This window comes from Leptonotus elevatus, chromosome 13 (genome assembly GCF_054856555.1).
Source record: "Leptonotus elevatus isolate MCC_2025b chromosome 13, RoL_Lele_1.0, whole genome shotgun sequence".
Lineage (NCBI taxonomy): Eukaryota > Metazoa > Chordata > Actinopteri > Syngnathiformes > Syngnathidae > Leptonotus > Leptonotus elevatus.
In genome coordinates, this window is record NC_141251.1 from 6,282,952 (window position 1) to 6,310,361 (window position 27,410).

Sequence of the window (27,410 nt, forward strand, 5' to 3'; positions counted from 1 at the left end):
CATGGTACAAAGTATTTTTATTATAAATGTTGAAAATACTACAGTACATTTGAGGTTATACTTCTTAGACAGCATACAGAAACACGGTAACAAAAATAAATATATCTGCACTGTGAGATATGCATGGATCTAAGTATGTGAGTTCCATTCTGTCAGATTTGACTGAGAACCAGTCGGTGAATTGGGAATACATGGGAAGTCATCATTATTACCTTAATAACTAGGTTTCGTGGTAGTCAGCTCAACTAGTCACTGCACATTACTTTATTAGCAGGAGAATGGCTGGAGTAACATTATACTAGGCATATCCTCTTGGGAGTCTTTTTATTTTATTTTACTCCTTTACAGAAGTAGTGGCATCTCAGCCAAAGCCCAATGGCTATGGAAAGCTGCTTGAGCATTTATTAAATATCCTTGATATCCAATCTTTGGGCTATTAATACAAAATTTGAAGGAAAACAGATCAATGCTCAAAAGCTGTGATATCCTTGATATCTAACGTCTCGTGCACTAGTAGATGGCGGCTACAGACGATTTACATTTACTTTTGAGGTCCATGCACAAGTATGCACTTTTCTCCCACTGGTAAGACAATTCAGTGTACTAGTAGAATGACTTTTGGCCTAGTAGTGCCTGGTTATCAAGCCTGGTTCTCAAACGGTTTTATGAAACGCTTCAGCATTTAATTGATATTTTTATAAATGCTCACATGGTCTTGATATCAAAGATATCCAATAAATGGCTTTCCATACTTAGTAACCTTTGTGTCAACTAGTGCACAGTTTTGCCTTGAAGTGGAGAGGACAAAGAGCATGTTAATACAAGTACCTTACATCAAATAAATGCTCTGGGCGAGGCTTTCCGGCATCATCGGCCACATCACCATTTATTTATTTTTTTTAGCTTAGCTGAGGAGACTAACAGCTCCAGTGCAGATACACAAATAGAGGCACAGTCCACTAGAAACAAGCCTCTGCTAAAGATTGTCACGTTAAGGGAGCATTTGACGCTAGTCAACTCATGAAAACCAGAAACCTAACAGACACGTAAAAATGTCAAATACTGCGTGTTCCGTTTACATCCACAGTTTCGGTCACTTTAGGAATTCAGACAATGAGTAATAAAAACAAACAAACAGTGGAACCAGGAGAAAAAAAAGCCATTAGTGTTGAGAAAAGTGCCACAGTTGGGCCACAAAGTGTTCATTAGTTGATCCTTCATTTTAGCGCAGGGATGGGGAACCCTGGTCAAAAAAGTCCTCGGAGGGCCTTATAAATTTATGAGCAAACACAACGTGTCGAACATTTCTCTCTGAGGTTTGATTTTCTGTATATGGCCCATATGGTGCTGCAGGCTCCCCACCTCTGCTTTTTTTGTGTTTCTTCATTGCAACAGTTTCCTTCTCTTCCCGGATTGTTGAAGTCAGTGTGTGTATATACGCTGTATGTACACGCTACTCACAAAAAGTTTGTTATATTGGGCTTTAGTGTGAAATTCCACCATCAACCTAAAATGTACTCTAACCCTTACAGGTGAATCGAATTGAACCTTCTCTAAACTTTAAAATGCACATGTCAAACTGTTCAATGTTTTAATACTTTTTGCACAACCTTGCATTAAGAAGCTGATGGTGTGAGTTATCCTGAAATTGTACCCAAAAGCCCAATATATCAACCAAGTAGTGTATATGTGTGTGTTAGTGTGCATGTTGAAATGTGCAGGAATCCTTAAGCGAGGCTTCTCTGTCGTGGCTTTATTCGCGGGTACAGCTGCAACAGGCAAAAAAAAAAAAGATGACAACCAAGCGTTAAAAATGCAAATGGTGGGTGCAAGAAGTGATGAACAAGACCTCTTTTTACAGTCTACTTTTGTCTTTGTGAATCCTGAACGATTAAAAAGCCAATATTGTAAACGACCAAATTTAATCTAAACTGGTTGTTTTGAATCAAAATAGCTGACATTTACAGTCTTTGACGCTATAGTTTAAGAATTTTTTTTCTGATTATATTCATGACAGCTATGCCGACTAAATGTCATGTTGCTCAGCAAAAAACTAGCTTTGGGGGCTCAATTTTTGTCTTACCCCTAGTAGGTTGCGGGGAATGTAGCCCTCTTCGTCTCCGAGGCGCGCCCACCACCACTCAATCTCGTCCTCGTCTTCCCTGCGGACGACCGTCATGCAGTCCCCCTCACGGAAAGACAGCTCGTCGGGATTCTCCCCCGTGAAGTCCCACAGGGCGTAGACCACGCCCCTGTTCATGATGCCCATCTTCTCTTGAACACCTAGACAAGAGGGACACACAAAAATGAGCAATTTGACGTATCAACCTATATCACATACATAATATATATATATATATATATATATTTAAAATAATTATCACACTGATATTTTCCATTAGCACGTCTATGCTGTTTTGCATTATATGTTAGCACAAAGCTATCACTTTTTATAAGGGTTTAGTTTAACATTTTGATGTGTAAAATTTAAATGTACAATGTTGATTTTCTTTGTTTGCATATGTTGCTTCTCATAAATTACTTTATGGCCTCTCGATATTGCGGGTGTGTCAACGAGGATTCACTGTAAAACAAAAGTCATTAACCAACTGACCGTAGAGGAACTGGGAGCACTGGGTGTAACCTTCCTCCATCTCCTCGCACTTGTCGGCTGCCGTCTGCATGTCGCTGTATGTCGTGTTGAAGACGGCTGCGGCCGACTCCACCAGAAACTTGCATACCTGAACGTTGTTACAGGAGGCGGCGCAGTGAAGAGGCGTCCTGAGGTCCAAGAAGAAGAGAGACTAAGTCAGAAATGGTATATTTTGCTTTTTCTCAAGCTTGATGCAATTTTTTTTTATTTCGCTTAAAGAAAAAGCAAGTGACAATGATAGTTTTGTTTTTCAAACCAGCCAACCTGACTCCAGTTTCTGATGTCAAGGCGCATTTTAACACAAAAGTAATATATAAAATCAGTTTATTATTAATATTATTTTTGAGAGAGCTCAGTATTGTTCCTTCGGTCATCTTATCGATTCAACATGTCTACTCTTTCTTAAAAGAAGAAGAAGAAGAAAAAACAAGTTTATTACATTAGGTTGTATTTTTGTATTTTACGTACACACAGTGCTATTTTTCTTTATTGAAAATATAATGAAAAAGCAGGAAATTAAATCAGGTCAAGGTACCACTTAATAATTTGTTCCTTCACAGATAATGTAAAAATGTGTCCTTACAACAAACAAGCATTACGACAAAATACGCAAGTTTTCTAAATTGTAAAAAAAAAATAGTCATTTTGGAGGTGGAATTCCATGTCATTGCTGAAAAAAAGGCATTTTCAAAGCTCGTTGGTATAAAGAGAATGTAAGCAAAACCCAGAAGGAAAAAAAGAAAACAAGAACATTTTGCTTTAAATAATCTGTCATTTGCTATTTCTCTAGGTGACGCGGGAAACATTGATTGAAACTGAAAATCAGATTTCGTCTTGACAAACTAACTCACCAGCCGTCACTGTCTGCAGCGTTGACGTTGACGCCATACTGGACGAGAAACTTGACAATCTCCGTGTGTCCGGCGCACACGGCGTTGTGTAGCGCGGTGATGCCTTCGTCGTTGGGCTGGCTGGGGTCCTCCACCTGAGCGTGGGTGCAGTGGGGTGGAAAATGTCAAGCCTGAATCCCAAACAGAAGGTGCGCATTATTGGTCTGAGCGTTTACCTCATAAATAATTCTCTGGACCAAATCGAACTCTCCCTCCAGAGAGGAGTCGAGCAGGAGGGCCAGTGGGTTGAACTTGACTCTCATGTTGTGGTCGATCCGTTCCGAGCCTTGTTTGCGCAGGTTGGTCCTTTTGCCCTTTAAGAAACAAAAACAGTGAGTGTCCTGCAAGGTGTCCGTTCTTTGCCGCGTTCGCGCTCACAACTGAGAGAAGAGGGCGGGATGTGATTCTGCACAATTAAGCCGAGCCTCAAGAAACAACTTTGCCTCTCTTAATTGGGCGTTATGCAACCTGAATAGCCGAAGAAAAGAGACGGCGGGGGTCAAGATAAATAGGCCACAGCATTGATTTCTAATTGGTTGCTTTTTGGGGTAAAACCTACACAAATCCTCCTCCGACGGTGGGGGTCACAAAGACGTGTAAACTGGTGTTTTAACTCTGTGTGGTTGAGGGAATATGGAGGCGTGTCGAAACCTGCGAGAAAAGTAGGCTGAAATTCTATTTAGCCTAAGTAGAATAAGGACCGTTTTTATCCAAGAAACAATAGCAGCGCTTGATGGGGATTATCTAATTATATAACATTGGCCCAGCTCATTCGTGTTGACTCAACGAATCTCGAGGAACCAACAAACGGGGCGTGATGTACAAAAACGTTGCGTATTGATTTAGTTTTCTCCTCTTTTTCAAGATAAGGGTGATGAGCCAGTGTTAGGTTTTCAAGAAAGTCTCGAATTGGGTTTTGAAGCCTTGGTCAGCGTTTCAAATGAGGATTTTAAGCCTGTGCCAGGGTTCCAATCAAGGGCTAGCATAATTTCTAATTAGGATTTCAAGCTAGGTTTAGGATTTCAAGCAAATAGTAGGGTTTCAAATTGAGCTACAAGTTTGAATCTGAGTTTGAAGCAAAACATTTGGGTTTTAAGTGCAGGTCTGCATGACACATTAGGGCATCAAATTGGGGTTTTAAGTCATGGTGAAAGTTTCGAATGAATATTTCATGCGCGAGTCAGGATTTCAAGCTGTTTTTGAGCCTGGCTCATATATTTATTTTCAAAATTAGGATTTCAAGCCAGGGTCTGAAAACAGTGTTAGGGTTTCAAATGAGCCTGAGTCAGTGTTTCAGGTAAAGGGTGTTTAAAAGTAATGTTTCAAGCCAGGGTTACAGTTTTAAATTGGGATTGAAGCCAAAGTCGGAGTCTCTAGCCTGTTTTAGTTAGTTGGACAGTTAGGGTTTCAAACAATGGGTAGGGTTTCAAGCCACCATGACATTTGGTCCTTACCGGTGGCAGAGCAACCTGACCGGTGATTTCAGGTGCTTTCATATTAAAGGTGTCCTCTCCCAGGCTGTCCTGCTCTGCTCCGCTGGGGTACGGAGGCGGTGGGTAAGGGGGAAACTCTTCCAGGAAGCCTTCCGGAGGCGGAGGGGGAAGTTTGGGGAGCAGGTCATCCAGACCAGCAGGGGGCGGCGGCGGGAAGAGCGCGTCTTCGGGGCGAGGTGCCGGGTGTGACGGAGGAGGAGGGGGGATGATGTGTTCTGTGTCGAGGATGGAGGGTGGCCTGGTTTGTTCAGCGGGTGCTGGAATGTGAACGTTACCAAATGGGAAATGGGGTCCTTCCAGAGATCGTCCCACATCCGATGGGTGGCTTTCTGTACCGCTCAAGGGGGCAGGAAGGTGTGGCCCCACTGGTAGCTCCGCCCCCTTTGCTGCTTCACCAGGAAAGGTGGGAGTGCTCGGTGTGATCACTGTGGTCTCCATGGCTGCCAGCGTGGTTTTTTGATAAAGGAGCTTCTGGATGTTGGGCCCCGCGGGTCCCTCCGGCTCCGTGATGGAGCTGCGCTTCTTCAGGGGCCTGGGGGCATTGTAGAGCTTCTTCCTCAGGGCCTCCAGGTCACCATCGCTCTGGTGCCGGTAGGGGTTGGAAATAAAAGGGAGTAGCTTGGTGGGGCTGAGGGGTCGCGGGATGCGCTCTGTTTCTGGTTGGGTGCCCTCGGATGGACTGGGACCCGTGTGACTTGCTCCGTTGTGGTCCACCTCAGATTCGGGTGCTGGGGAGCGACGTTCCAGGTAGGGGTTCTCTGGGTGCTGGGAGCCTCCACTGGGAATCACCGGCTTTCCATACACTACAATAAGACATTATGTTAATGGTAAGAAGCCATGGGAAATGTAAGTGCCCGAATGAATAACAAAATCACAAAATCCATTACAAAGTAAGTAATGTGAGCTTGTTTTTTTCTGTGACAGGCTTACTTACCACTGACGAAGCCGTTGGTGCGGCTCTGGGACCTGCCGAGGGCCCCCTGGATGCCAGATTGCTGGGTATACATGGAATAGATGGAGCTGGTGGCGAGGGTCTGCGGCTTGGAAGACGGCAGCTCCGGGGTGAAAGGCCGCACAGCGGCTGCAGGTGGAGGGTCCTGCTTCGGGGGCAGGGGGAGTGTCTGGCTCTGGGAGGGCGGGAGAGGGACGTGGCCGTGGCTGGGCTGGGGTTGACTGCTGTGTGGCTTAGCTTTTGGGAAGGTCCCCGTGTTGAGGCCCTGTTTGCCATACGGGATGACATTTGGGCCTTTTGGTTTTGTAGGCACAGGTGGTGGGACCTTGGCTGGAGCCTTGGGAGCAGACTACGATGGCAAGATGGTGAAACCCATTACATACACAAATCATTCATTTCTGCAAATGTTGCAATGATATTTGCTTTCTCACCTGAGCATCTCTGACCAAGTCATCACTGCTCTGGTTTTTGCGGAGTGAGGTGGCGGGAACCTCGGTTGGCTCAAACATGGAAAATGGACGCACCTTTCTATCCCTCCTGGGCTCGGTGTCATCTAATCACAAGAGCAGAAAAGACACTGACGTTTGCATGCGATTTAACTTATATGCAGTACGCGTCAAACAAAGCTGAAAGGAAGTCACCATTTTGTAGGCATATTGTACTATGGCTGGGCGATATGACCTTAGAATATAACTGTTGTTTTTACAAACACAGATTTCCAACTTTAATTGTTTTTTTCCCCTCCTTGGCTTATAGAAAACTGACACTATTCAAAACAAGATTTGCTTTGTCTTTTTCAATTTGTATTTGCGTTATTTGTCCTGATACCAAACACGCTTTGAGACCTTTTTTCTAGCAAAAAATTTATTGTTGCATACTTTTGCCCTGCCCTACCTTTTACAAATGGATATTGTTACCTTGGTCTTTATGGGAGTGAGACGTCATCCGTGGGAGTGTTGAAGAAGCTGGAACATGGCCGTTCGACTCCAGTTTTGATGACTGGTTCCCTGAAGGATACACATGAGCCCATGTATGAATAATAATTAGAGGCAGTTTTCTGGAGAAGGCACATTTATTCAGGATTTTCCCCATTGCAAAGAAATGTTTTACACGTCTTTTTTTTTTTTTTATACAAATTTTGTTAGCTTGTGGAATAAAGATTTATAAATATTTTTTAGGTTCGGATAATAAATAAGCTAAAAATATTCTTAGGTTTTTATTTTTTAATTATTTCAACTATGTGCCACTCGGACCGGCCACTGATCTCAACCACACACAACCTCACTTTAAGGCAGACATTAGTGGAGAGAAAAGCTTCAAAAGCACTCATCAAAAGAAAAACAAAAAAAAACTAAATGAAAAAAATAATAATAATAAAGTGAAAACACCAATCTTTTCTTCTTCAAAAATAGTAGCGATGAAAGCCAGTGTGAAGCACACACACACTTTTTCTACCTTTTCTCTTGGCTCGAAGTTCTTTAAGAGGCTCAAGTAAGAACATGGCTTCTGAGGAAGATGCATTCCAAAGGGAAAAAAAAAACAGTATGACTTTAGAGCTGGACATGTTAGCTGGTGCTTGAAAGGGCATAAAATGCTACAATAGTCACATGCAATAAATACGTTTTCAAATCCAAATCCACAGCTCGGTATATGAATGCAACATTCCTGCTTAAGGGAAGCTTGATATTAGTCCTGGATATGGAATCAATTTCCTTACCCTATTCAATGGAAAATTCTTACACACATTTTCAGCTTTACAGATGCCATGTCTGTCTATGTTGACAACACTTTTGGCGTCCATTGGAGGGCAGGCACAATTCGCAAAAATACAGCAATATATTTTAAATATGAAATGAATTGTCAGCCTACAAGACACTGAGGCTCTGATTCAAGAGCAAGTCAGCTTTTCCCCCCCAAAGAAATAACCGGGGATGGAGCAAACCGCATTTAATTGCTTTGTTTTACAAAGCTCAGCTCAACAAGTCACTGCAAAGCAAGTCAAGAAACAAAACAAAGCTGTTTTGAAAGCTAATGATGAACAGAAACAAACACGGCAAACCAGGAGGTTAACTCGCTACCTTCTGAGCTCAGAGTGACGTCACAAGCATCTGAAGTGTCACATCTCTCTGCTCCTGCTGGGGGCAGTGCAGTCTGGTTAAATGTCAAAAGTTGGTCTGTAGATTTGTCTATATATTCACGTGTCATTTTTGACTAGTTAATATAGTGCTGGGCAGGTTTTTGTACTAATGAGGCACATTCGATTTTAGGGTACGGCTTCTTGTCCGGAAATTACGGTAATGCAACAAATATCACAGAACTCTTGATAATGTTAACGCTCATTGGAACAGATTAAAGAACGGATGGAAAAGAGAAGGGGGGACACAGTGGTTTGGTCTTTAGATCTGCATCCACTCACCTGTTCCGGCCTTGCTCTGCAGATCGTGCGTCGGCAAGGTGGAGGTGCCGTCCGGGTAGGCTGGTTTTACAAGCAGCTCGTGTCTGCCCGAGCCACCGCGGGGCAGCGTGGACGACTGGATGTACGGGCCGACTGCTGCCACACGAGATGGACCGCCTGACTGTTGTTGACTTGCTGGGCCATCGGAAGGCACCTGGGGATAGGGAAATTTTTTTTTGATTACCATTTAATATTCGGATATCTTGTATGAAGTAGAGAATAGCCAAGGCAAAACTGGTTAAGACTCCAGCACATCAAATAGAATGACAATGGTTATTTATAATTACTATGTTTTGGGAAAACATGTGGAGCATGCTGAGGTTGACGCCAGTAAATACAAGAATGCAAACATTTTATGCTATGTATTGTTTAAATAAAAACAACAACAACAAGAAAAGTAAAGTCCATAGCTACGCTAGTTCACAAGCACCGAATCCCCCCCCGCTAATAAACGCCCTGTATTCACTGCTGTGCAAGTAAATAATGTATATTGTGAATATTTAGTTTACTTGAGTGAATGACTACAACAATGTCAAAATGTCAACATAGGTCCATGAAAAACTGGACACAGGTGGCTCCACTACACTTATCACGGTTCTGTTTAAGAGCCACTAAAACTTGTTCCAAGTCAAACTGCAGATATCAGAGGAAAACAAGGAAGAGACGATCCTGCGCCAACGCTAGTTTTGATTACCTGAGGATGTGTGTCTTTTGAAGCCCTCTCTTTACTCGGATAGCCATTCTTGGGAGAACAAAAGCAGAAACATGCAACAGCAGTTCACAATAAAAACAACAACAACAACACTGCCCCTCTTTTTAGTTCCTATGAAGTAATATACCACCCCTGCGCTTAGATTCTGCTGAACTAGCTGACTCACAAAGGAAGACCTGAGCTGTGTGTGTGTTATATGTCAGCCACACAGTGGTTGTTGAGCTGAGATGGAGGAGAGAGCAGCTTGGGATGGATAAAGTCTTTGTGCGGGTGTGAAAAAGGCCCGCTCATTGTGATTCCGGGCAGGGTGGGTGAATCACCTCCTTGCAAGAACCTTTTCTGGACCTCCCGTCTAAATGAGACACTAGTCCTACTTTATTGTGCATGCGAAAAAAGGGCCTTTTCAATGAAAAATATCCTTCAGAATGATGATAGAAAAGTGTATTTCAGTAGTTCAATTTAAAAATTGAAACATTTCTGAAAGATTCGTTGGATCAACATGACCCACTGAGGGTATTTACTCATGAATAAAAAGAAAGAATAAATAAAGGAATAAATACATAAAAAAAAAAAAAAAACACCATTACTAACTATTCAGTCAATAATAATAAAAACTAGATGGACTTATTTGCAAATGTACAAATTATTTTAAACATTAAAATTAAATACTGTATTTTTAAAAATCTAATTCAGAAAATGCCAATTTGGCCTGCAACTGAAGAGTTAATATCTACAAAATTCTTTGTGCCTCTACGTACTATAAAATAATCACATTAGTTAAGATTTCATGTAGAACAACTGACACAAATAAGGTAAAATATAACTCATAATTCTTAATGTATTAGCATATAGAAGAATCAAATCTCCAATCATGCCATTTTGGCAAAAATACAAACATTTTGTTCTGAAGACAAATTCTATTTCACACTTTCCTTAAACAAGGGCGTGGTGAACGTGTATTCCACATTATACATTTAATTAACATGTTAATTTCTCCATCAAGTCTTTCCTAGAATGTTTTTGTTTTCCTTTTTCAAAAAAAAAGATGGTTGCGTGCCCTTTAAGGAAAAATAGTCAATCTCGCCCTTTTCCTGTTGAGTAGATAACATCTCCCCTGACATTACGGTTTGTCTGCAATGTCAGCAGGGCACTTGTAAGTCCACTCGCATGTTGCGGAGTTGTTTCCCTCCAAATAACAGACAAGCAGAAGTAGAACACGAGTGGAACAAACAGCATAAGAGTCTCACGTAGAAAAAAGCAAGTAGTGTTTTGCGCTAATATCGCGGTTCGTCATTTAATACTGCTTTCAAACATTCACTTTATGAAGCGGTCCCTTCCCCTTTTGACTGAGTAATAGTCGTTCCCCCACATAGCAGAGAGAATATTGTGAATAGGAGTGCAGTACTGTTGTATCCCGTTTGTATGTGTTGCTGTTCCCTGTGTGTTAAAGTAGCAGTTTCAAGGTTTCAGGCTCTTTGATCGAAGATTTCAATGTCATTTTTACATTTAATTCCATCTTTTAATGTGTTTGTTTAACATGTCAGTTTTATAGTAAAGTACAACTAGGAGTGACAAACAGTTTGAAGCAAGCACCACCACTGTTACTGGCACATCTTAATAAGCCTTAGTTTAAATGTGTGTGATTTAATATGGTTTCTCTCTATCATGGATTTCCACCTATCACAGGTGGTTCTGGAACATAAATGGGCTTCACTGTACAGAATATCTCTGAGTGCAAGAGTGTCTGAGAGTTTAGTAAAAAAAAAAAAAAAGAAAAGAAAAGAAAAAAAGAGGCCACTAGAGAGTGCTATGATCAAGAGCATTCCTGTATGTGGTCAGCTAATGACCCCAATTAAAAATGGTTGAATAATGCATGTGATTCTTACAGGTACGTTCTCCTTCTGCTGCAGTGCCGCTTTCTTTTTCCACAGCCGATCACGGAGCTCGATGATCCTCTTGTCCATGGCAGCCGCCTCCATGTTGCGCTTGTTCAGGTTCTCACGCTGATGCTGCAGTTTGGAGTTTTGGTCCTGGTTGAGCTTGTTCCTCAGCTAAGACAAAAGAGTTCCATCAGACTTAAGTTACACTTAATGGATATGGCCTTAAAGTAAAATCTTTCTCCCCACAAAAATCTTATTTCCAATTTTTACTGTTTTTATTATTATTTTAAACAGCATTAATTTCATTAGTTTTATTTGTCTATGACTTGTATTAAGAGCTGGCATGTTTCATGTTTTAAATAGTATCTGTCAGTGTATGATGTCCTAAGCTAAGTGGCAGATTTTTTTTTTGTATGGCTTGGCTGGTCGACATTGTCTATTGCCATCTATCTCTCACATTCTTTTCTAACGGCGAATTCGCAAAAATAGATTCACCTCGGAAGCACATATCTGTGGTCAAAAAACAAAAATAATAATATATATATTTTTTTAATTGACCTGTCTATTCTATAAATTGCCCAGTCAAAGCTGTGGCTTTGTTTGCCTTTCCAAGTGCACACCTGTAGCTCTTTGCAGAGGCGGTCCAGTTCAGCCACGGAGCTCTGGTTGTCATGAAAGTTGTCTACTTTGCCACTTTTGAGCAAATCCAGCTGTCGGCTAAGCTCGTCCACCTTGGACGCGGCCATGACCAGCTCTCTCTGCTTCTGCTGGAAGAGGTTGTTCATCTGCTCGATTTCCTCCACTGCACAAAAACGGAAACCCCCAGCGGGTGAGGGAACAAATATAATTGCAATTGTATTCTAAATTCACATCCATCGTAGCATATTACATCATAACACATCTTGATGGTTTCAGAATCTTACCGAGTTTGCCGTTGCTGAGGCGTTTCTGCTCCACTTGGCCCTTGAGGGCTCGGACCTTCTTGAGGCGACCTTCCTGGTTCTCGATGTTGTCTCGCAGACGCTGCAGCTTCTCCTGCTCGGAGGCCTGCTGCTGATGGCGCTGCTCCTGTTGCTTCAAGTAGCGCAATCGCTGCTCCTGGTGGCACAGGTGGCAAAAGTACTCACACAATGTGCAAATGCGTACTCAAGTAGAAGTACAGATATTTGAATAAAAAAAGGCTCTGAAAAAAGGAGCATTGATTCAACTCTTGAAATTACCTAAAATAAAAATAAACTTTAGTACAAAGCTAAAATGAACGTTTACTGTCAATTACATGCCCATTTTGTTAACTTCTTCGCACACAAAATACTTATTGTGCTCGTAATGAGAATACATTACATCATTGGCGCGACTTTTATACTATCAAAAGAAAGTGTTCCCTTATGAAATGAGGAACAAATAAATGCTCAATTCACTTTATAGAGCACTTAAAAACAGGAGCTGAAACCAAATGCTGTACATAAGTAAAGATCAACTTTCTTCTTTTTTTAATTATGTATTTTTCTTTCAAAACATAAAACTAGTCAGTGACATCAAAACACTCCAGCAGCGACTCCGTTGTGTCTTTATGTTGGCTTCCTGCCGTTCCGCCATTGGCCTACTGGTGGTTTCAATCTATGTTTTTCAGATTACACGGATGTTTTAAACGCCAGGATCTGGTGGTTTTTAGGCTGGCATAAGACAACACATTCCACCCGAGTCCTTGCGGCTAGCAACATCAAACAATTAATTACTCAAGTAGCAATAACGCAGATTGTACACAAATTAAGAAGAGAGGAATGTTATTTACTAGCATCAAGGGGATGCTTTTGTATCATCCATTTTGACATGAACATGAGGAGGAACAGTTTGAGGCCATGTATGCCGATGGGTAATTCTTATTTGTTGTCATTTGCGAGTTCTGATGATTGCTTCAAGGTACATTTCTTGGCTTATGCACAGGTTTGCATAAATGGCGGATTGCGGAAAGAGATAATTGAAGATTTTATTAAAACCGCTTATCAGTCTATAATAGCGAAAGGGTGTAATTTGAAAAGGTGCAATACTTTCAAATCTTGATTTTATTTTACTGTGATTTGTCTGGGAGCATGAACAAGAGATCTGACACGTTTTATGAGAATTCATGAGGGCTCTGTCTTAGGCATCTAAAATTCTAAACAATTCACCTGCAGCGATTCATCCTACTTGCAAAGGAAAACCTCCTTATCTTAAAATTGTCATTCTTTTTTTAACCCCAGTCCTCCTTTAATCCTCCTTTCACTATTCTTCCATCCGCTTGCTGTTACTTTTATCACCACCGCCACTAAAGCTCTTCATCCTGCATATCCAATCATCTCTACCAGCCCCAGTCTGGACTTTGATCTTCCGACTCTTATGCTGGTTTGTACCTTGGAAGCGAGGAGTTGCTGTTGGGCTTCGATCTGCTGCTGCTGCCTGGCAGCCATCTCCTGTAGCTCGGCTAAAGTCATGTCCATCCTGGGAGCTGACACCTGAAAAAAATGATCCAAAAATACTGATTGCAAATAATGAACACATGGCCGACGTCGGGCGAAATCCTGATACCTCCAAAATCATCACTTTTCAGGATACCCCAAAAACATGATTTTCGTTTCATCTTATCAAATTGCATGTACATAGGAGGTTTTGGTCCAACACCAGCGATACATGATACCTTTTGAATTTTAGTGCAAAGCGGAAAGTGAAAGTCAATGACCAACAAAAGCAGTCCAATTTGTGAAAAAAAAGCCTTAAAAGTCAAAGGCTTGCATGTTAAAAATGTTGCTTACTGGTAAGTTATTATCATGGCAATGTTTGCACACATTTTAATATTGTTTTAAAGGGAAAAAAATGTTCTGGAATTAGAACAACTTGAAAGTCAAGCAGACTTTGGAGGTTAAGTACATGAACAAGCAAGTCTTTGTACACATGCCCCCATTTAAATTCTAATTTGCATTTATATTCGGGATTAATTAGTTCCCTCGGTGCACAGTATAGAGAAAGAAGATAGTGGGTCACATACTTTATGTTAACATGATGTAATTCAAAGACAATAGCAAGTCAGTGGTTTAATCAGACATTGAAGTCAATGTGGACTTAATGAGGGATGAACATGAGGGTTTAGTTGTTGTTTTTTTACCATCTAAAAAAAAGGTATATACCTACTCTTTTTTTTTTAATAACAATTATTTGATTACTTGTTAATTCTAGTCATAGCAGATCCTTCTTACTATCTTCAAACAAACTTTTTTTTTTTAAATAATTGGATTAATTATTCTTTAAAAAGTAAGATTAGTACTCACCCCATTCTCCATCCTTCTATCAGTAGGACCTTTCACCCCATTTCTCTTTGGTTCTAAACCTCTGGACCCCCCTAAGGAAACAACATGGTAGAACACCCAGTCAGACATGAGTATACAGAAAAGGTTTGTTTGTTTGTTTGTTTAATAACAGTAATTGTTCCCCTTTACAGGCAGCTCAGACAGTCGCTACAACAAAGGCGCATACGCACACATTATTCTGTTATCTCGCAGGTGCTGCAGTAGGAAGCAATACAAAAGGCTGGCTGCCGCTTTCCTTCTCCGGGAAACAACAGCATTCTTTGTGACTGGCAATCTCGGGATTTAACTTCATACATAACCAAGCGGCCGGTGGGAGGGCCCCCGCAAGGACGCATTCACCAACATGAGGGGTGGGTAGGCTATTAACCACCGGAACAGGTTGCTTACATTTTTACGACAAGGGAGGAGACCATGCAGGCTAGATCCTATAAAGCCCTTCCCAATGACCAAACCCCTTTAGCTTGCATAATGGCTTTGGATGACCCATGACATACTATTATGCGCGTTACTTTGGCAGTCAGGTAAACGTAAGGGCCAAATAAAACATGTTTTCTTTTTTTATCCTTAGTTATTTGCCTTCTTCATAATTCCTGCCTAATCAGATAAGTGATCCAAATCCATTATATCTAGGTTAGGAAAGATGACACAGACTACAACGACAAACCAAACAGAATTTCCTTTAAAATAAGAGGAATAGGCATCAAGGGACAGTGTCATAAATACAAGGCAGAGGTGAGCCAACTGTGGGAAAATAAGAGGGGCTAAGATAACAGGAAGAGAAAACAAGCGTCTAATCTCTAGCCCAGACTCAAGCGGTGAGGGGGCAAAAGGGGCTTAGTTACGCAACTAAGGGCTGAGAGGATCGCACACCACCAAAAATACTCAGGTTTTCTGTGTTCTTAAGGAAAACAGAAAGGTAACAAGCTTATGCCAATTTGACTGGGAGACCCTGCGTTCTAATCCCGCTCAGACGGTACAGCAACATAAGGTCTATAGTACGGCGGCGCCTTGGGATACTAGTGACCCGACTTCAGAGCCTTTGGGAATACAAACCATTCATTTGTATGTATTTTTTTATTTTTGACGTAACAAATGAATGGTGTCAGTGACAACAAGTTAAGTAATTTCAGTTTGGCAGATGGTGAGCAATTCTTTAGGGGGAAAAAAGGCTTTAAGTTGTTCAATGCCACTCCAAGTTGAAGTTGACTAAACATAAAACAATATATTTGATTTTTGAAAACTGTGGAAAAACACATGCAGATAGATAATATAAGAATTCTTAATTCGATATCCTCTGCAAAGAACGACAGACTATTACAGCTATTTACTGAGCTATTCTCGTATATCCATATTCCTATCATGCGGTGTCTATCCTGAAGCAAGATATTTTCAGGACACTTTACCAGATAAAAAGAGCAATTTTCCACTTCTGTGGAGTGAAGAAAAAGGGGGGTGCACACTTACCAGATTCCCTATTTGGGGCTCGGTTGTGACGCAGAAAGAAGCGCACCTCCGCTCTGTGTTGTCCTCTTCGTTGGAGCACATCCAGCATCCGCTCTCCATCCCCTACAGCTCGCTCTGCAACACGGAGGATAGTAACGTTTACTCGGGTCCAACATAACACAGTTATGGTGCCAGAATCAAAGCCATCGTTGCCTTCATCATATTGTTCAAATGACCTGAGAGAGAATATGACTGATGCTCTGTCAATTACTCTTGCAGATATCGAGCCAAATGATCAATTACCCATTCAGGAACAATTTATTCAAGCCGTTCCATATCATAACACTTTGCAGTCAAGCAGATGTCGAAAAAGGAGAGAATAGTCTGTATTGCGAAATGACTTTTTGAGCTGTCCCCCTTCACGCTTCTTGTGAAAGTCCTCAAACATGATAATTGGCACAGCATCGCCATGGAAACACAGACGCAACTACCTCCTTCAGCTCCAAATGCTTCTCAGGAATGGATAGATGCTAAATGAAGTCTGGGTGCTTGAATGTGTTGCAGAGATTATGGATTCCATTTGCATTTGAGAGCGTTAAGGGGTCTTCAGAATGAAATCGCTTTCGAGCCAAACACACAGCTAATATCCATTTTGTGTTTTTTTTCTCAGAAACAACATCAACAAGGTAACTCTGGTCGCTCACCGGATCCGCGCCACATTTCTGACAGGTGACAGTCGGCCTCCCCAGCCTCTTTGCACAAGTCCACCACGTCCCGACATAGCGTGTCCGGAGTGATGGGCACCTCAGTAAAATGTTGGTCATTGTTACTGAGGTAAACTGTCAGAAACATCTGAGGAGAGAGAAATGACATTAGAAAAATAAGTTCTTGAAAACTGTCAAGTCGAGGTACAACTATAAAAACACAAGATCCCGGTGTTCAATGTGGAAGCAAATAGAACATGATTCTCTTTAGTTGGCATCTTATTTCAGTGTATGTGTATATGAGTCTTGCATCACTTCTAGCAGTATCAGCAGGCCGGCCCGCATTCCTCTGTGTCAACACAGACATCAGAGGACAGCTTCCAAAATTCCATTTCACCCTGTGCCATGTACCTGCTAGCTAGTGTTGACACGACTGTGACGATTTCCCCGGCTTGGCTAAACCCTATCGTCTCGCTTCGGGATAGCTGGTTTTCTGCCTCAATATTGTAGGAAATTACGAGGAATTGCATGCATCAGTTAGGATTAGAAAGAGAAAAAAAAAGGATTAGGAAGAGACATGCTAACAAACTGCTCTATCATTACATCAGGGTGTTGGCCATGGTATGGAGAAAAAAAATATTTAAGAAGAAACTGGCATACAGTGAAGCCAAGCATATTTGCAGTTTAGCTTTGGTGAACTCTGGTGGCATGGAACCATGTTGTGGCTAATAAAAAAAAAAAAAGTACTTTGCTGCCATTGTGTGACATCCATAGGAAACTACAACCCTTTTTGGGTGGCCGTCAATTACTTGACGTATATTGCTATTCTGGCAGGGCTCATTTTGTGACCCTTGCGAATAGCGGCAGCCACATGCATGTTAAGACAAAGACTGATTTACCTGCTCTGGTAAATTTCCTTTACACTTGCCAAGTATCAATAAATGTACCCCATATACAGGGGTGTCTTGATAATACGAGTCAAAGGCAGTTAAGGACCATAAAAAGTGATCCATAACCCTACAATAGACCTACAGTGGGCACTAGATAAAAAAAATTATGGAATATATGTTTGACTAAAAGCATGGGAAGATGCATACACGCGCACAGTATAGTTATGCAAGTCCTGACAGACGCATATGTATGCACTCATATATTTCACACTACACTGCTTTTACACTCATTAATAAAAAATAAACCATGTACAGTATTTTCTTTATGTGTACATCACTTTGCACTTAAAAGCTTTGTGCATTTCTGGTAAGACTGCATTTAATAGTGGCGTGGCATGACAATAAAAAAGACTCTAATCTAATCTAGTCTAATCTAATGCCTAAGAGGCTTTTGGGCCGACACAGGAATATGCTCTCAGATGTAATCTGATCACACAGTAGGAATGGCAGCTTTGATAAGGCTCAAGTAAAAGCAGTGCAGTACCATACTGCATCAGGCACTGGTTTATAATATTGTACTGCCATGGATAAGTGGCCATCGTGTTACGTCGTTTTCCCTCAATCCCCAACCCCAGGTCGAGCTGTTAAATGGTTTCTATTCTTGGGATGCTGCGGCCCACAGGGGCCACAGTAGGAACACATCATGTCAGCCGGGTCACAGATACAAAGCGAGTATAGTATGCAAGGCAGCCGAAGCTATTAGCCAGAAACAAAAGTATCTGGGTTGTCTTTATACCGGGCGGCAAAAGAGGGCAATTGTGACACAGTTCTAAGTGGCTTTATCTTCCCCTTTTCATCTTCAAGTAGATCAGTGACGCCGGGGGAAGGAGTCACGTTTCCTTAGCAACATGCACAAGTTGTCTTGCACAGCAAAAGGTATGACACAACTAATGGCCTGCCCTATTAGGATTCAGATACCCATTGATAATGTGAATCGGCGCGTGAGTCATCGTCGAGAGAGTAATGCAGCTGGTGAGGAAGCTATAAACAGCTTTGTTCAAATGTCCTACTCCTGATTGCTCATCATCACCTTTGTGGCCAACCTGGTGAGTTAGTTATCATGACAAATGCTCTAACTTGTCTTTACTTGGGATTCCAGCAACAGCAGAGCAGCTGACATCATCAAAACTTCCCAGCAATGTAGGACATTCAAATGCCCCTGTTAATATTTGGAGAGTGGAGGAGAGACAACACAGCGAGGGGGGGGGGGGGGGGGGACAGTGGAAGGAGGTGGGAGGGGGGAAACGGTGCCTGCTGAAAAGCCAATTCCTCTTAGCGCTAAAGTTAATGTACCAGGGCAAAAATTATCTTGTACTGAGCAAGTAAATATTTGATGCAGTACACTGCAGGTATGTGCAGTATGTGAATAATCAAATAAGCCTGCACAAATATTCACATCTCTTTGTACATGGCTGTTGGCTTTTTCATGACTCAAAAATAAGGCCAATATCAACATTGGGGCTCAATACTCCAGTCAGTATTCCACAACATAAATAGTACTGAACGCCGTCAGAATGAGGCATCAACAAAGAATACTGTACTTTTTAACCAGATGGGACTGAGGGCAGAATTGAAACTGACTGCTGCAGCAAAGTGGAAAATGTGGACTTGTGGAGTTCAGTACTGCAGGATCCAGAGCCGAGCAACAGGTTAGCATAATATGTTAGCATGCGTGTTAGTTTGCCATTTCGGTGACAATAAATTTTTGTGACCAATAGGCCACCTGTACATTTGGAAGTCTGACTAATCGGGCAACAAGTTAGCCTAATATGTTAGCATGCGTGTGAGTTTGCCATTTCGGTGACTATAAATGTTTGTGACCAATAGGCAACCTGTACACTTGGAAGTCTGACTAATCAGGTAATCAAAAATAGGGGTGAACACAGGTAACCCGTGATAGTGTGTACCTTTCGTTTTTTGGGGGCCACGGTTGAGTACATTGTTGTCATGTAATGAGTAATATAACTTCATTTCAAGTTAACTGTCAACTCCTAATCCTTGTTAAATATTATCCAGCCGATTAAAAAGTGAATACAATCATGGTTTATGGCACGTTATTAAGAAGGCGTCTTTAATATTTTACTCTTGGCCTAACAATTTGCATGTTAACACAACATTTGTCTGAACATTATGTCCTTGTGTGTCAAAACAAACAGGAGAACTTACGAGAACTCAGTGCCTTAGGTAACCAAACGATTCAGTGCTGAGCCAAGGACAAGAGGCAAGTGCATCGACCTGAGGCCAAGCGAGAAGGAAATCTATCACTATAACTTTGATACGAGTTCTAACACAATCAAAGATGCAGAAACTCTTTCCGTGCATTTTGGACTGATATGACAGCTTCAAAATGACAAACTGGCAATTACAGTGAGCACATGTGGGCTTCAACTCAGCAGGGTTCACTGTAGATACTCTTAAAGCAGAGCCGTGATACGGCTGAGGCATTGGAACCACATCTCGGGGATTAAATTAATCTGCTATATATATATATAAAAAAAAAAATACAGCTTCTCACCAGGCTACTGGCTCAGTATTACAACGGTAAGCTTAAACTGGGCTTGTTGCAACTCTATAGGCAGCGACTGTGCCAACAGCTGACGAATCATTAATGTTGTTAATGTTGCAAGTGTCCATTCTCGGGAGGTTCTTACAAAGCAGTCTCAAGTAATTATTGTTTTGTCATCCAAAGTTAAATAGTCATTCATCAAGATCGTAAGAAACAAGGGGACTGTGAAGGCATGTCCATTATGCTAGCTAGGGTTAGTTTTAGGGAAACGTCTCTTTTACAGACATAAAAACAACCTCCCCAGATGAAAGGCAGCAAACATCAAACCCTCGACCATAAGGAGTGCTATAAGAAGACATCTAAGGGACAATAAAGCACCTGCAGCTGGCAGCACTTGCTCGATTTGCCATCTTGAAAAAGGGTTGACAAGGAATGGAGCTGACTATGAGGGATTGGAACAGAAAAAAACACTAACAGTTTCTCTTGGTTATAGAAAGAGAATCAATCCTTTGTGTCACCTAGTGTGCGTTGAAGCAAAGCGCCTACGCTTAAACAATGGCACACATTGTTTAAGCGTAGGTGCGAATAAAAACAAGTTTCTACCAAATATGGCAGTTGTGTTTGGTTCTGTACATTCTTTTTGGGGATATTGTTGTCAATATGGGTAAAAGGTGCAGGTATTATTTTTTTTGTAGGGTACATTATATTCGCTAACATTGATACGTGAACTTGTGTTGGTGATCATGGATGTGATGTAGTGGTACACCAGTTCTGCTTTGTAGTACTTGTAGCACTTTATCATAAGTATAAACTGTGGATATTCTGTTGTTTTAGGGACTGCCGTCATGGCTCGTCACTGCACCAAATCATTTCTACGTGCAGTTGTGCTCTGCTGTAACAATTAATCCGTGTGGAGAAAAAATCCATGCCAAGCTCGAGGCAGAGATTTCTATCTTTTCTGTAAACATTAAGTTATATGATTTACCGCTTTAGTTCTAAATGTGTGAATGAATGGTTGTGCGTGCCCTCCAATTGGATGGCACTGACAACCAGTCGAGGCTTTGGAATCTAAGAGGTTAATACAACTGCAGCTCAAAGTGAGCTGGGTTACAGAAAATATATCAAAAACAAAGAAAGAAAATGATTTTGATTAGCCTTGGATTATTTTGGTCACGGTTATATTGTAGCTGTCAATATAGTTTATTGTTACACGGTCACCTGTTCACGCAATGACGCGAAAGGTGCTCGGCCAAGTCTAGAAAAGGTTTATAAAATAAGCAAATTGGATGCAAAAACAATAGCTTTCCTCTTTGCGCTTTCACACAGGGATGTAAATATTCTGGATCTTGAGAGGATTAAAAAGGAACTTTTATTTCTTGTTTGCATACACCCAGCACGATATGGCTTCCTTGGAATTCATCAGCGGGTTACACGGTGTCACACTGCTATGATGGACATGCTATTTACTGGTGTGGGTTAAAATCAAGCCAGCATTCCAAAGCATACAGACAGAGGTAAACCAAACTCCACAACTTGGCAGAAGCAAGACTTTAGATAGCAATTTGGCCTTAAACGCATATGGAAGGCCTGCGGCAGATGCCACTGATTGCATGCCTAAAGAAACGGGACCCTTCGTAGCTCTGGGGTAGTTGTTTAGACTGTGAGAAGATCAGCGTTTCAAACGTCAACACTGCAGCCACAACCAATCACAGTCAGGGAGTGTAGCAGTCTCCCGTTGATTATTCAGATATGTGCAGCAGAAAAATGGGTGAACACGCGCAGTGCGCTTGGCGGATGATTTATGACTTACAGGTAGTGAATCAGCAGAGTTTGAAAGCCAATCAAAACTACAGTTCGAACAAAGGTGGGTTAAAAGCACCTGCACCAATCTCAATCCATGTTGTCAACCCTTGAAGCCCTCATTCTCCTTGTCAGGGTCAATTCGCCTCTGAAGACCATTGTTCTAACACGATTGGTCGCATATTGAGTTAAGAGCGATGAAACCTCTGACGGGCACTTTCCTATTTGCGGGGACGTCTCTGTAATTGAGTTACTCTGCACCAACAGGATAACTAGCGAATGTAAGGTCATCCTCTCACATTCCACATTGGTACTGGCTAGAGAAAAAAAACAACACTGTCAGAAAGGATTCCTTATCTCTTCATTTGGCATTTGGAAACTGGTCCATGTGAGATAAGCTATCCTGGCTGTCGATCTGTGCAGAGCAACATTTTTGTGCTCTCAATTAGTTCTTTGTATTCACATCTGTGGGACATAGGAAGAGAACGTAGGCTTTTCACTCTTGTGTCAGGAGAGACATTGATTCATGCGGCTGTGCATTTTCCATCTTATCGGGTTCAAGGACGTTCTCAACTGACTGAAGGATGAGAGGCAGACTACACCCTGGACTGGTCGCCAGCCAATCTCAGGCGATTCTGGCAGCTGTAGAAATTATGAAAGTCTTGTGCCAGCTACAGGAACGACAAAAGTCAGATCTGTGAACTACTAGTTAGCTGCACTAGTAGTCCATCAGTCCATGTGGAAAACTGTTCAGAGTGAAGTTTCGAGGCAGAGATTTTGCTTCAACTTTTTTGTAATCAAATTATTATTATTATTATTCTATTAATACTTTCAAACCTTTATTGACTATCATAGTCAGGCTTGACACCTCAAGACTAAATCCCTTGGACAAACAACACCCAATCGAATGCCATATCCTTGACGATTCCTCCGGAGGGTAATCTTAGCGGGCTCGTCGTCGCACACTTTTGCTTCTAGCTGAGGTAAGCAAATTAATCAAGTAGCTAACAATGTCACCTCCGAATGTGATTACTGCCCAGTGGTGAGACACTGCAGCAGTATTTCCCTCGGTGGCCATCGCAGCTGTCTCTGCCACAGCTTTCAGCGTTGACACAGCTCCAATATGTCATCATGAGTCCTTCAAAAAAGCCAAGGCGGCAGAAACCACACAGATGGACTTTTTGTCCCTGCCCAAATGGACTTTTTGTCTTAGGTGAGACCACCTCTTTCTGCACTTAATCAGCACCCCGGGTCTACATTTAACCTAACGGGATGGGCAGAGTGTGTTTTCTAAACTACCTTGCTGACTGAAGCCTAACAGACATTCATATTACAGGAAACTGTTACAGCATGGTGCTCAACCTGAAGCGCTACACATCACAACAAAAAATAAGTTACTTATAGACAAGTGACATTACAAGGCAAGCAATTCTGTCAGAAATGTAACAAGAGAGGCAAAAAACAGCAACAGAATATACACTACCGTTCAAGCACTGACACACAACATGGTGTCCAGGCTCGTACAGTCGTACACCGCCTTAAGACATGAACACAGACCACAAGTGGTGAGTTACCTCCATGTTCCTTGTGTTTCCTCGTACAGAGCCACCACAATGTCCACTGGAATTGTACCACTTGGATGCTAAATTCTGTACTACAAGCAGTCGGACACGCACGAGCTGCTTGTCGAAGCCTGCGCATTGCTGTACTGTGAGAAGAAGACCACGGTAGTCAGCACTAAGAAGACATATTGACAACCACCATAAGCATAATTTCGCCTTGCAAATCGATAGTCACTCTAACAACTCTTGCTTTGTAGGTAAAAGTTTAAACATCGCTGTTGACGACGTGCTTACGTAACAGCCACAGGGCACAGACACAAAGCCTACAGCGGCTGCACAGAAAGCATGCTCGGGTTTCTGTTGACACACATGCGCACGCACGCACACACATTTTCCAAACAATGTAACATATTGGAGACATGTGTTGTGGTTTTGCAGTAAAAAAAAGAAGAACAAATACGTACAAATGTGTGTTCAGAGAGAGAGGCCTATCTGCTCTTAATCTACACAGTAAGCTTCTTTTTTCATGGGAGAAGACTGAGGAAGAGGTTGGTGACTGCGAACGTCACACGTACCCAAAAATATGCAAAATTCACTCAGAATCTTCTCATTATCTTACTGTATGTAATACAATGAATATTGACATTAACGAATGAGCCTATTGACAACAGTCACTTTATTCGAGAGAATATTGACATTAATCGCCCACAGCCAACTTACCAAGGTAAAATGTTGCTGTCGCGTGTGAATTTGGTTGTTACCTGACAGCGGCGTGCCAACAATGTCAGCGCTTTCGAAGGAGCTGCTCTGTACCGTTTCACACGGACATCCTAACGCTGCTGTTGAACTATTCAACATTCTCGGTGTTTAGCTGTACTACCACCAAAAAGTAAGGTACCGTTAGTTTGGTGCAGAAAGAAACAACTCACCATTAGGCAGAGTCGCAGACTATAAAAACACATTTTCTTTATGATGTCAAAATTGTGAGAAATAGAGTGAACTTATGGGAGGTCAACCGGTGTCCTGAAATGGACTGTGCTCAACCTTAGGAGGTTTCACTATCCAATCATCGATCTCAGGGAGGTTTGAATGGAGCGGGACAGTAAATCATAAATCAAGAGGCACGTGAATTATATTGTGCAGTAAAGTGTCAGCACAGTCACATACAATCTGCTCTCTACATTGCACAGCTGAAGAGTCTCTACAGCTCATTGTGTTCACTAAAGAAGTCCCTCCCCCTCTATTTACAATCCTGGGAAGCAATTACAACACTGCATTCTCTTCCGCCTCCAGTCCCCTGGCCTGTACAAGCAGGACCATGGGTTACGGCTGTCATTTCGGGACAATACCTCGCATCAGAGATGGCGTACACATGCTGTTTTGTTTTTTTTATCAGGCAAAACCCAGGGGCTGTATCTCATTCAAACACTCGCATATAAATTCAACTAGTGACAGCTTCAAGGCAAATGTGCTCGATAATGAAAGTAATCTTGAAAGGATGCCGATATTTACAGCTGTCCACACGCCGATAAACGCCATCACGGGGAGTAGCGGGCGGAGGTCGCACGCCAAGAGGAAGTCATCTAAAAGGCAACCTAGTAGCCGCCGCTGAGGTGATTCATTCACTGATTGAGCCGTCTTACTAGAAGCACCAGTCTGAGCGGAAGGGAAGAGAATCCTTCAGAATGCAACACGAGTTTGTACAAGGCATTTGTGTACGGTGAAGCCTCGCAATTTTCCTGAGGGTTAGGGACTGACGTGAGCTACAAAAATTTGTGAATAATTATTTTCCAGCTCACAAGCAAAAAAAAAAAAAAAAAAGCGTTTTGAAATGTCTACATTAATCGATTACACTCCAAATTATGATTCGAAAACACTTAAGCATGAGTTTAAATATCCTGAATACAAACACACACATGCTTTAAACACACTTACATTTTTATCACAATGTATTTTAACAAAACAAAAACGAATTACAAGCATAAAACGTATAGGCAACATAGTGTAGTGCCTGCGTACATGCAGCGCCATGGATGGCGTGTGACAAGTCTGCATTGAGTGTTTGGGCATCGTGAGCTGTGGCTGACAGCAGTTTATGCATGACAGCGTTTTACAGTCCTAACGACCCTTTAAAAACAAAACAAAAAAGACTGAAAATGCATTGACTGTAGCTCTCCTTTCCCACGTGAGGGCATTACACTAAGTAAGTATACTATAAAAGCTGGCCGAGCACCCCAGCTGCCTATGCGGAGAGCGTCCATCTCTGGCCGGTAAGAAGATAGATTCGTACCTCGCTAACCTTGGTTGCATCAGCGTGAATGCTGACTAAAGCTTGGTTAATTGCTGCCCCGACAGCGGCAGTAGTGTTAGCCAGTTAGCCGCTGCTTGCCAATGAAGTCCAACAAAACTTTAGCGTTGCTAAATGTCTGAAAACTAAGACCAATCACCACCAAAATTCATTAGTATAAACTATTGTCCTCTTTCACCTGTAACGATAAAAAAATAATCAGCACAGTATTTTAATATTTGTGAAGGCAATAATGGCTTTTCCTCAAAGGGGCTCACATTATGACAATAAAATCCCAAATACTGTGCCAGTCACTTTTATATTTTAACAAGTTCAAGAGGCGTAATATAAATTTTGGTGGTGATTGGGTCACCGTTTTTAGGCTACAAAACGTGACAAACTAAGCCAGGAAACAATATTACAATGCTTTCCGCCTTAATATAGTCAGCCTGATGTGTCAATCAAACAGTCTCATCCCAATTGTGGGGCGTTGCAACATGTACTATAAGTCGTCACAAAAAACCCTTAAATAAATATTTTTGCAATTTTAGTGCTGACATCATTTTTACATAGTGACCTATTATATAAGTGCAGATATTCAGCCCAATCAAGTGTCTTTTTAATGCAATTTCAATTCATTGCGATGGGGAACTGATGATTTGAGATACTACTCTTAAATTGAGGAGCGAATTGAATTCGTATCTCAAAGCACCATTGTATTTTATTGTACAAAAAAAACATTACATAAGTGACAAGCTGTGCGCTTCCCACCCATAATATAAACATGAACCATGTCCCAAGAAGAGTGTCAACACTACCATGCGTCATGAAGCAAACACAGAACGTCATGTCGCTTTTACAGTACATACATACACAAACAAACAGTGAACATTAAAGTCACAACGATAGCCATAGTAACGACTGCACATTCGCCATGTCAAATTGGGGAAACGGTGTGTGTGATTTGAGCATTAAAATTGGATTATAAACATAATGGCAAAAGGGTGTAGGTAGAAAAAATGTTTTACTCACCGGCATCATTTTAGCTTCGTACCGCATTTAGCTAAGCATGAATCCACACCACTGGCAGTTTCGACGAAAGCGGAGCGACTTTAATCCCCGGCACAGTCCGTGAAGCCGCTTTGGGCAAGGAGACTTTCTCCTCTCCGTAACCCCCGCCGTCCTGTCATTAAAGAAGAAGAAAAAATGTTTCGAATTTTCATCGGAAAACCTACACGTCTACTGCCGACCTGTTGCAACTAATAACATGGCCTCCTCCGCTACGAAGTTTCGACTAAACAACTTTACACACATTCGTTACCACTCGAGCTCGGTGAACGCCTTAAAAAAAAAAACAGTTCCCTCAACTTGGTGACACACAGCGTCTTTATATAAGCATATTCGGTAGTATTGAGCGTGTTTTAGGTAAGACTTACCCGTGAAAAGACGATGGGAAAGAGCCACAAACTCCGTATTGGTAAGGCGGTGCTCGCTAGCTCGCAACCGAGCCCAGAATGACGTGCCAGGAGGAGGAGGGGAGGAGGAAGAAGAGGAGGAGAAAGAGGAGACTGTGGAATCCAAGCCCGGCCCACCTGGCCGAGCGGTGCACAGTCAAAACATATATTTGAAATTTAGTTGTACAGAAGTGTATTGCATTCACTTGAAAAAAATCTCCCCCCAAAAAACAGTGGGGTGGGGGGTAGCTTTGTTTTATTTAGTTTTATTTTTTATTTTATGATTTTCTGAATATTTTGTTTTTGTTTTACATAGTATTTTTTTTCT

The 27,410-nt window shown here is 41.8% G+C and overlaps 1 protein-coding gene across 2 annotated transcripts; it reads right to left on the reverse strand.

Moving 5' to 3' along the window:
* On the reverse strand, positions 1–27,148 carry tp53bp2a (tumor protein p53 binding protein, 2a). 2 transcript variants are annotated; one of them, XM_086092905.1, is made up of 20 exons: positions 27,065–27,148; positions 26,661–26,811; positions 16,524–16,671; positions 15,841–15,954; positions 14,338–14,408; positions 13,426–13,527; positions 11,959–12,133; positions 11,656–11,837; positions 11,042–11,206; positions 9,138–9,185; positions 8,405–8,597; positions 6,906–6,995; positions 6,420–6,541; positions 5,971–6,337; positions 4,998–5,839; positions 3,720–3,857; positions 3,505–3,638; positions 2,615–2,781; positions 2,084–2,283; positions 1–1,769 (listed from the first exon to the last, which is right to left on the reverse strand). In XM_086092905.1, the coding sequence occupies exons 2-20, from the start codon at positions 26,685–26,687 to the stop codon at positions 1,728–1,730; spliced, it is 3,327 nt and encodes a 1,108-aa protein (XP_085949031.1). In that variant the 5' UTR covers positions 26,688–26,811; positions 27,065–27,148; the 3' UTR covers positions 1–1,727. The 2 variants fall into 2 exon arrangements, with proteins under 2 accessions (XP_085949031.1, XP_085949033.1); XM_086092907.1 differs by lacking the exon at positions 9,138–9,185.
* Positions 27,149–27,410: the final 262 nt, after the last annotated feature.

What these genes read in the sequence shown, in the direction of transcription:
- tp53bp2a (XM_086092905.1), bottom strand. Translation starts at nt 26,687, where the DNA reads ATGCGGTACGAAGCTAAAATGATGCCG. An exon ending in GCAGAGCAAGGCCGGAACAG is followed by an intron (nt 6,996 to 8,404) that starts GTGAGTGGATGC and finishes TGTATCCTTCAG; the next exon opens with GGAACCAGTCATCAAAACTG. An exon ending in TCACTCCCATAAAGACCAAG is followed by an intron (nt 6,542 to 6,905) that starts GTAACAATATCC and finishes TCTTGTGATTAG; the next exon opens with ATGACACCGAGCCCAGGAGG.